Source organism: Rhinolophus hipposideros, assembly GCF_964194185.1.
Source record: "Rhinolophus hipposideros genome assembly, chromosome: 18".
Classification (NCBI taxonomy): Eukaryota; Metazoa; Chordata; class Mammalia; order Chiroptera; family Rhinolophidae; genus Rhinolophus; species Rhinolophus hipposideros.
In genome coordinates this window covers 11,843,380-11,854,184 of record NC_138064.1, presented here as the reverse complement: position 1 = coordinate 11,854,184, position 10,805 = coordinate 11,843,380, and the positions used below count along the sequence as shown (strand labels likewise).

Sequence of the window (10,805 nt, the reverse complement as noted above, 5' to 3'; positions counted from 1 at the left end):
AGGGAAGAGTATGTCTACTCCATCTTCCCGGAAATCACACTCACCATATAGACTTCTTTTAAGTTGCTTTTGACAATTTTGATACCTCAAAACCTTGGGGATTTGATGGTTTTTGTTCCCACTCACGGTATATCATTTTCCTTACTTATCGCATAAATTTTAAGTGGAAATGAGGCTCTAAGAGGGGATTGCTTTCTTCAGAGGATTTGCGTCTACCTTTGCTGGGAGCCACAAGGCTCACTGAGGCTCATTTTAGCTCGCTTCAAGGGTCCTAGTTTCATACGGAATTCTTAGGTTCGGTTTTCCTGTCCTGCAGCAGGTACTCAAGGGTTGGCAGTCTAATTCCAGGGCTCTTACTGGCATTTATACCCGAGGGCGGCAGGGTCGTTTGTTTACCACTTTGCCTATCCTTTCAGCTCACAGCTTTGTTCTTTCTTTTTTGTGGGAGAGGGACTGATATACTTTGAAGATTTTCCTTATTTCCTTGCAAGTCCAGAAATGCTTTTCACAAACTATGATTGTTATGGTTTACCCAGGAACTGGTTTGTATTGTGGTTAGAGGGCTAAAATCACTGGTGGAAATGAAATCCCTTACATAGGACATTTGGAAGGATCACCTTGAAAATGACTGGAGAAACTATTCCTCGTGGTTACCAGATTTTTGCTAAAAGGCCAGATATGAAGGTTGTACTGCTAGTGTTCTAAATTCCTTAATAAAGGTTGTCATTTTAGGCGAGATAGATTATTAGATTAATATTCCATTTGTAGTATCTACAGCAAAAATGGGACTTGCTCACTATATTACCATAATTGGGTTCCAGGACACTGACAAACTTGGTCTTCTTTGGAGGAGTTAAGAACTAGAGAATACTAGAATATTGGAGGGTATACTTGAAAATAGTGAGGTGTAAGAGCTGTAAAACATGTTCTAACCTGTAGTCGACGGCTCACTACAGAATTGCAGCTGTAGCTGAAAAGTCCTTTGGTCATTTTTTCCAAGAGAACAAACCACATCTTTATTTTATGCTCCTGTAGCCAGTTCACTATCATTGTAATAACCTGTTTTGAAGGTCCAGCTCACTGCCTTCCAGAGACAGATTTTTTTGATAACTAGTATTGTTTTATTCATGACTCTTTTCTCTCCATTTATTCAGTAAATAAATTTACGAAGGTGACCATTTCTTGAAAAGCCAAGAATCAAACTATAGCTTCCAGAAAACATTTTTCCATCATCACCTTGACTCTTCTACTTCAAAATCCCATTTCAAGGTTGGGTCTTGCAAACTTAATTCTTCAATAAGAACAATAATGATTGCTGATACTTATTTTATGCAGGGCTCTGTTTTAAGCTCATTACATACATTTACTCCTCAGAATCATCCTAAGACATAGGTGTTTTGGCGTCCTCACTCTACAGGTGAGGAAACTGAGGCACCGAGTCAAATAACCCAAACTTTCCCAGCTAGAGAGTGGTGGAACTGACCATTGATGCTAGGCTGTCTGATTCCAGACTCTGTGACAGTCTCTAGCACAGACTTGGTAGGACCAGGAACACACCCACTGCATGTGATGATGTGAATCTCTAACAAAACGAAACGCAGAACTTTAGTAGGGAGTACAGGTTAAACCACAAACACATTTATTCATCTAAGGACAGCATGCCAGCTTGTAAATTTAAACAATTTTATTACCAACTACCTCTGCAGTTGGCTAGCTCTTATTGATAAGAAAAATTCCAGAGCAGAGTGATTCACCAGCACCATCATCGAGTTGCAAATCTACGCTTTGTCATGGAGCAAAAATATACTTCATATTGACCCAAGAAAATAAGTGTTCACAGAAGAAGTACCCAGAGCCATTTATCATGCATTCCAGTGCTTCACGCCCCCTTTGCAATTGTCTAACCCCTGACCCAGTTTCTTTCATAGTCTGAAAATAGGGAATCATTCAAGCGAGATATCGCCTCAGAGCATTGTTGAAAATATGTTAAATGTAAAGATATCCCAAATCCCTCTTCTAAACGTTAAAAGTACATTAGCACATAGAAAAAGCATCTGTAGATATATTCTAGTATGTTCTAATGGGTTTCTGCTTCCCCCTTTTTGATAATGTCTTCAATTTCTTCTGAGACCTTTCCTTTGTAGTCGTTTGGTTCTATTGCATTTAACTTCTTTTGATACTCCAGTGGCAAACCACTCTCTTTTGCACCGATGCAAATGACCTAGAAATAGTTAAAATAAACCAAAACTCTCCTTTTAGTTAGGAACATAATTTAACTGAGAATACTGCAGCTTTACTTTCAGTATCAAAGTATGCAATATTAGCTTTCAGATAACTCTACGATAACTCTAGAATAAACTGTTATAGAACAAAATGGAGATAGAGTCAGTCTTGTTTCATTGAGTATGAATGTGCAGGAAGTTTTCAAAGCCCCATGATACAACCTCATGGAATAACAATTTTACTCAATAATGTGATTTAAGACAAAAACTTATAGTACAGACTTTGCATGACCTTTTAAGGAAAAAAATGCCATTCTTCAAAAAAATCTAAAGTTTACAGGGAGTTTAAATTGAAACCCAGCATCTACTCTACCTGAGTTAGACACGAGGAAATAAAAGGGTAACTGTTCAGTGGAGCCTCCCTGGTCCATACCGGGCTAATTCGTCTAGGTTCCATGCTAGAAAATTCCAGATTAGGCCTAGGAACTGGGTCACCCACTCCAGTGCCATGTCCTTATTGGGCTTGCCAATAATACCTAAGTCTGGATTTCTGAAAAGGGATATTAGGGTCTCTATCCCACATTCTTTTCCTGTGCTTCAGGAGAGTGATTTCTCTGATTTCTCTGATTTTGAAAGGCAACGTGAGCTTTTTTTCCCTTCATCTGGGGATACAAAACACATCAGCAGTAGGAAACATATATTTTTTCCCCATTAAAATGAATCTTGGTGTTCATGTTTTGGAGGAAAAAAATGACTGCAAAAGCATGTGTATAGAATAAGTTTACTAAAAATATACCATGCATACTATTGCCTACTTTAAGAAAGAAAATACATATCTAGAATTATGACTCATGAATACTTCTAAAAGCTTTTTCTTCATAAACAAAGTTTTAGAAACAGTTCTATCATTACAAATAAATCTAAACGTTTTTTAATTTGCACTTCAAGTAAATAACTATCACTTTTGTATTAAATCTTTTTGATTAAAATGAATTTGTTCATGTAGAATTGAAAACACCCAAAGCCTTTTAAAAAACAAGATATTCTTTAGCTCAATGAAAATTTTTGTAAGTAGCTTACCTTTTTATACTGGGGTGAAGGGGGAGCTTGCTCATAATTTTTCATCTGATAACTTCGACAGGTTATTTCTTTTCCTTCTTGAGTGTAGACATTAATTTCTATTGGGATATATGTTCCATTATTAACCCCTTCTTGCCTGAAACAAGAACAGCCAAATTTTAAACATACTTAACTTAGCCAATTTAATTTACTGGATTAAAATTTTAACTATATGGATGTATTTTCTCCCTACGTATTTTGGGATATAGTAGAACATATTATAATAGTACCACATCAAAAGTAAACGGCATTTCAATTAGAAAGCCTGAAACTTACTATTACTTGGTACTCGTATACTTCTAACAGATCTCCATATTTATCCTATATAAAAACATGCAGTTATTTTCAATACAGTTAATGTTTACACTTCTGAAACATTGCTCTCTGGGCTACAAACAGACTATGTGTTCTGACAGTAAGAGACTATCCACCAGAGAAGAGTCAAGAAGATGGTTCATTCCCTTTCATAAGGGAGGTACAGTATCAAGCATGTCAGATAATCTGCTCTTCTCAAGTCTTAATCTTTTCTGTCAATTTTCTTTGTATTAAATGCTCTGTCACATAATTTTTGGGAATTCTAGTTCTAGAAAGTATCAAAGCATTCCTAATATGTTGTTAAAGTTTTTACACATTATTATTACTCTTTTTCTCATCCAACTGCCACCTTAAAGAATTAGTTTTTAAAAACGGCTGTAATAAAAACTGAACAGTTGCTTTAGAAACCAATAAAAATATGTAACAATTACAAAAATATGCATGCCTTTTCACAATATGAAACTACAAAGATTTTTATAAAAGACAAATGGAATGAAAATAAGGACTTCCATCTTCTATAGATGAGATTACACATCACCCCCAAATCTCAGTCACAAAGAATGATCATTCTAAGATACTCATTTTAGGAAAGGCACATCATACCTTTTATGTTTACTCTAAAGTATAAAGAATATGTCTGTAATATATGGTTTTGAAAAACCAACATACACGTATATACATATACATTCTTGCATATGATCCACTTTCGGAATTGGTCATTATTTAACTTATAATGAGAAGATACCTACTTATCCAGAGAACTTAAATTGCTTTTGTTAATTTTCCAGACTACTCCCCATACTTCATTGCCAGGACTTTGATTGACAGTGGCTATGCCTCCATGCCAAGTTTCATTTGTTTTGCCTTGGGAATTGCCAAAATCGAGCTCAAAATCCTACAAAGAAAACCAAAGTGATATGATCAATATCCTCTTGAACTATAATTTCCTTTCTCAAAGTTAAAAAAAAAATTTACCTGAACTTCGTGCAATTAAAACATAAACTTTGAGATTTTTCTATGTGTAAGATGCTGTGGAAAATACAAAGACAAACAAATAGGGACCCATATCTGAAGGACTCTATTTTTTCATCTTTTTTTTAAAAAACGAAATAGATACTGAATATGTACAAATCTCCTACCGTAAACAAATGGTTTAAAGGGGGGGAAAATCCCATAATCCCAATACCTTAACACAACCATTTTCATTTCTGAAAATTACTTCCCAGTCTATTTACACATAGATTTTAACTCAGAAGCAAACATAGTGTACGTGTACGTAATTGTTGAGACTGGGTGAAGGCTATATAGGGGTTATAAAATTCTCTCTGAGAGTAGCCTACTATCACATATCACTATGTTTGCACTAAGGGAACTGGCCTTTGAGGGTGCTTTATATACTTATGAATATTCACAAATTATACTAATATATAATAATCATAAGAGCAGCTAACATTTACTGGAAAATTACTGGGTTTTACACACTGTGCTGAGCTTTATAGGACCCTCATTTTTATTCTGTCAACAACTTAATTATTATACCCATTTAACAGCAAGAAAAACTGTGGCTTACAAAGATTAAACAACTTGTGTTAAGATCTCATAACTAATAAGTAATGGAGCCAGTTTTCCAGTTTAGCTTCTTCCTTCACACAGACGAGTAATCAGAGGACAGAGTCCTGGGAAGATTAAAAATCCTTACTTAGCTGTTTGGTTGAGGAAGGTTTTTTTTCATCTTTCCAGAGCTCAGTTTCCTTAATAAGATAAAAAAAAAGGTTGGGCTAGATAATAAATCTAAGATTTATATTTGATTCCTGTCACCTTTATTTTCTTAAAAACCTTGTCAGACATTTTCGGAAAAAGGTTGCTTTGAGTGACCAGTACCTTCAATTGGTATATTGGATGTCCTAGGACCAAGTATCCCCGGCAGGACACCAGAGGATTTGATAACAGTTACAGGCACACGAGGGACGGGTTGTCTGTTGGTAAATCCAATAGACAATTTTCATTCTTCATCTAGTTCCACTTCTCAGCTGCTTCTGATATACTAGTTAACCACCCCCGATCACCTTAGTTCCCTTTCCCAACTCCTCCTCCACTACCTGGTCTTTAAATGTTGGCGTTCCTAAGGGCTTAGTTTAGGCCCTTTTCTCTGTTCATTCAACGACTTGTTCAAGCCAATCTTGTCTCCTCCAATGGCTTCAAAAATACCATCCAATATTCCAATCATCTTTTAATCCATGCTTCCAATGTGCTTAGCACACATGGGGTGTAGCCCACACTGAGAACTTAATAAATGTTCACTAATATTTTTCAGCTCCCTGGGATGTAAAACAAGCATCTCAAACTCAGTATGTTCAAACTGAGCTTGATTTTCCCTCCCAAATCTGATTCTCCTCTTCTACTTACAAAATCAATCGCCATCACCACCCTGTTGTGGCACCAAAAACCTTAGTCATCCCTATTATCTCCTCCTCCATTTACAATCAATCACCATGAGAAAACATTGTTACCTCTTAAACATCTCCCAAACTCATCTACCCTCCACTGCTACCATTTAAGGTGCCATTATCTTCTGTGTGGACTGGTACAAAAAGCTTTCTTTTCGGGGTCCCCACATCCACTGTTGCCCTCCCTTTTCCAGTCCATGTTCCAGAGCAACCAGATGAGCTTTCCATATTGCAAATCGGATCTTTCCTTTGCTGAAGTTCTGCAATGGGTATTTTCATTGCTCACAAGATAAAGCCCCAAGTCTTCTTTGGCTTCTGTGGTCCTGTAACATGTGGCCCTGCCCTACCTCTCTAGTCATGCCACATCCTCCTCACACACTCAACTCCAGCCACACTAGCTGGATGACCCAGCTTCTTCTTTCCTGAGGACTTTTGTACATGTTGTTCCTCCTGTTGTTTGCTTTTTCTCTCCCCCAATCATTCAGGTCTCAGCTTAAATGTCATCTTCAGAGAGAGCTTTACAGACGATCCAACGTCTTACATTCTCATAATACCTTGTATGTCTCCTTAAAAAATAAAAAAGGACTTTACTTGTTTAGGTTCACAACAAAACTGAGAGGAAGGTAAACCATAACTCCTTTTTAAGAGTAACCATACCCGTAACTGAATAACCACATGCGTGGTAGCTCTTCTCCCAGTCCCAACTATAAGCATCTGAACATCTTTCCCACATTTGGGGAATTCCCTACCTTAAGAGCCTGGCGGGTAGACGGTGCCTCAGCCTGACTCCTATTTTTAAAGCTTTGAACACCAGAAGTTGGTTCTCCCAGCTTTGCTTGCAGTCAGGGCATGGGCATGTGGCCAAGACTTAGCCAATCAGGACACCACCTGAGGCTTTCAATTAGAGGCTGGTGCCCACGGACAGTAGAAACTGCACATCTGGGCTTCAGGAACTGCAGGGGTGTCGTGACAATGGCGGGCAGGGTCCAGAGCAGATAGTATCTGGTGATATAAGAGGCCGGGTCCACGTTTACCAGGTTCAGCAGGGGTGCAGCAGTGGCCTGGACCGGTTCTGGCTGTGACACTGGCTGTGTTATGGTTGCCACATCTCCCTTTTTGCCTGCGTGTTTTGTCAGCTTTGTCGCCCTACCTCCAGGTCATTCTGTGAGTTCTCCAACAGCCTTTCAACAATTCTTTTTCTCCTTAAGTCTGCCACTCTCCGTTGCTTGCAACTAAGAACCCCGGCAATGATAGCAGCGACCATGTTTGTCTCGTTCAACAAGTCAAAAGGTTTTGCACAGAATTTACACGTCTGTCCTGTGACCTGGTAGGTCCTCAAAGCAGCCACCTTTACTCAATCACCTGCATCTCCAGGTAAGTGCTGGAAGAATAGGTACTAAATGAATGAATGGACTGCACCACAGGGCAATGATGTTTACCCAAGTGGGTTGTGGTTCATCCAGCCACTTGAATGCACTGAGCACAGCCCTTACTGGGAGCAACACACAGGTCCAGCTCTCAGGACGGCTCTGATCGGGAGCGAAAGACAGGGAAGCGAATTTGTACAGTACCAGTGACAAGGCCTGGAGCAAAGGTATGTGCAGAACAGAAAGTAACTGATTTCCTGACTCGGGTCAGAGAAGGCTTCTCACAGGTACCAACTGAATGGACTCCATGAGGATGTCCCTGCGTTAGTGGATGAGAGAGAGGCGGTCAGACCTGGGTAGAAGGAGCAGCTCGTGGAAGCGTTAGAGGGGGAGATCACGGCAGCCTGGGGGCGCACCGTTGGTCAGCAGGGGTCAAGCATAGGAGGTGAGAGCGAGGTGGGCTTGCCCAGGGGGGCAGCAGCCAGATCGTGCGGCTAAGATGGACTCTTATTAGGAAGAGCTGCACTCCTGGCCCCGGGCGACGACTCGGAATCCGGGCCCCCTGGTCTGTGCAGTGGGCACAGCGTCGCAGGGGCCCGGCGGGCAGCACTGACCTGCAGGCGGGCCACGTAGCAGAACGCGGCCGAGGGATTGTGGAGGTGAATCCGCTCGCTCATTAGGTTGCTGCCATAGGCAAAGTACAGAAAAGTGTCCTCCTCCTCCTGGCTCTGCATGATCTCGCAGCCCGGGTTCGCCTGGTCCCACTAGACGCCTGCGCGGCTGTGAAGAGACAACGCGACCGCGGCCCGCCGGCCTGTGACTCCGGGACAGCGGCCGCCCCCGGAGTTAAGAGCCAGGTGGGCAGGGTGGGCCGGGCGGGCCGGGTGCGAGCGCTCTCCTGATTGGCTGTCGGTCTTCACGGTGCGACCCCCTCTGATAGGTCAAGCCCACCGCCTCCTGGCCCCTGGACTCCTACATGTTGCGACCCGAGGCGACCCGGTGCTGATTCCTCATTGGTCAGGCTCCACTTTGGTCCCTCCCCCGCGCTCAAGGCTCCTTCTCATTGGCGGATGGGCGGGCGGTCCGCGGAGGTGGTGTGGCCTCGGCGTGGGGGTCGTGGCGCGCAGAGCGTAGGTGTCTTGTGTCCATCGCTTTTTGTTCCCTCGTTGTTGTTTTTATCCACGGCGCGTGGGTCCCAGGCTGTGTGTGCGCTTTAGGGACCTCGGGGCACTTCGGAGGCGAAACGGCCGCCCTGTGTGCGCCCCTCCCCCGCGGTGACCTCCCCCGGCAGCTCGCCACACTCCTGTCCCCCCCCAGGTTTAGAGGAGTCGGTCAGGACAGGTGTGCTCGCCCCACGCTCTGGTTCCTGCATCCCCAGCCCCTGATGCTCTTTCTACGGACCCTTGCTTCCTGGGGAAGCCCCTCTGAGTGTCTGCGCTCCCCTCCCCGTTGGAAGTAGCTGGCTGGGGTCACATCCCCGCGCCACCCCTCGTTTGTTTTCTCCCTTTTAAAATAGGCTTCGTAAGTTATGAGCCCCTATCCAACGAGGTTGGGGTAAGTCTTCGAAGAGTTATTTGGTAATGTCATTAGGTACAAAAACGCCAGTGTCAAAGAAGATGTGGAAGTATGAGAACAATGAAATAAACCCTCTTTTGTTAACTTTGGCATGAAAACAATTAATGTGACCTCAGAGCCTGGAAACAATGACGATCTTGGGCACCCGGCTCTTGATCTCTAAAGACCGCTCTCTACCCAAAGGTACCCGAGCTCCTTGGAGAAATGGCGGAGGCCAGCTCACGAGCTGGGCATGAATCCTAAGAGTGCACGGAACGTCTTTCGACAGAAAGGAAGGAGGTATCCATGAGAAACGAGGTCGTTTCAGAAGGACACGGAAGCCAGCTTGAAGGTATGCCCACTGGCCACGGTTAGACCAATCTGAGCATCAAAACGAACGACTGCAATTGATTGCAAGTGTCAAACATGTAAAAGGCCTTCCCCCAAAACAGCAAGTCAAATCTAAAAAACAGTCTTTAAAAACCTCATTTGCCATACTACTGGTGGTGACTATTAACACCAACTCTTTGCTCTGAAAAGTGGTAATTTAAGATAATAGACGTCCTGCTTTTCTAGTTACAGCTGCATTTCAGGGTAACCACGGAGCTCCAGTTGATGAGGGCAGGCTGTTCTGGATGGAAAGACCCGAGCGACATAACCAAATTCAGCAGCTTGTCCTTGGTTCTGGTTTAATAAACCAGGTACAGAAGATATTTTGGGGACAACTGGAAAAATTTGAATATAGACTAGGGTGTTAGATGATATTAGACAATTTTTAAAAATTAGGTATGATCATGGCGTGCTTTTGTAAAACAATGACTTCTTAGATATACATACTGGTGTATTTAGGGGTAAAATGTTTGGTATCTATGTTTATTTTTAAATCAGGAAAATAAAAATGTGGAAAGTGTTAAATGTTAAACTGAGTGATGTATATGTGAATGTTCATTTTATTATTCTATCCTTTTCTATGTGTTTGAATATTTTCATGTTAAGTCAAAAAAGGAAAAGGAAAACTGATTTTCTCAAGACCATTTTGCAAAAATTTTCTGAAGACAGGCATCAGTGTTTCCTCAAACATTGAAAATCTTTTCTTAACTCCAATGAAGCATCTTATTTACCTTCTCCATGTTTATCGTGGTGGACCCCTGTTGTCCAGGAAGGGGTGGTAGGTAGCAAGGTGATTCTGTTTTGTTTTGTTTTTGTTTTTTCAAATCTAACCATACTAACCTGCCTGGTTAGTATTAATTAACGTTCACCGAGCGCTTATCAAATGCCAGGCACTAGTTGAAAAGCTTATATCCAACAGCTCATTTAATCCTGAAAATAGTCCTCTGCAGAAAGTTGTAATAGTCTCATTTTACAGCTGAGGAAGCTGAGGTACAGTAGGTTAACCAACTTGCCCAGGTTGCAGTTTAGCAACCACTGAAGCAGAGGTTAACAGCCAAGCAGTCTGATTCTAGAGTCATTACCAGATGCTGCTTCGCGAATTTCTCAAATTGTAAAGCCCTAGTGAGGTCATTGGTTATTGTCAGGGAGGGGGAGAATTCCCCCCACTCTACGTCGCTTTCGTTCTTATAGCTGGACTAGTAATTAAATAATAAAATTGACACAAGACTAGATAAACAGGAGAAACACCAATGTAACACGTGCACATGGGAGAATCATCATAAATCATAAAATGAGGCTCAAAGAAATGATCGAACCAGGCACCTTTTAATACTTCTTAGATAACGAAACAATACATTTGTGAGAATTCAGGACAAAGTTAGCGTTCATTA

General features: G+C 41.7%; 1 protein-coding gene across 1 annotated transcript; it reads right to left on the bottom strand.

Moving 5' to 3' along the window:
• Positions 1-441: 441 nt before the first annotated feature.
• Positions 442-8,467, bottom strand: GGCT (gamma-glutamylcyclotransferase). The gene is made up of 4 exons (XM_081079265.1): positions 8,085-8,467; positions 4,406-4,551; positions 3,303-3,438; positions 442-2,221 (listed from the first exon to the last, which is right to left on the bottom strand). The coding sequence occupies exons 1-4, from the start codon at positions 8,202-8,204 to the stop codon at positions 2,078-2,080; spliced, it is 546 nt and encodes a 181-aa protein (XP_080935391.1). The 5' UTR covers positions 8,205-8,467; the 3' UTR covers positions 442-2,077.
• Between the last annotated feature and the right edge of the window lie 2,338 nt (positions 8,468-10,805).

Coding starts and splice junctions, on each gene's coding strand:
- GGCT (XM_081079265.1), bottom strand. CDS start 8,204: ATGCAGAGCCAGGAGGAGGAGGACACTTTTCTGTACTTTGCCTATGGC. Junction 4,552..8,084: donor GCTACGTGGCCCGCCTGCAG/GTCAGTGCTGCC, acceptor TTTTCTTTGTAG/GATTTTGAGCTCGATTTTGG. Junction 2,222..3,302: donor CTTCACCCCAGTATAAAAAG/GTAAGCTACTTA, acceptor AACTATTTCTAG/GTCATTTGCATCGGTGCAAA.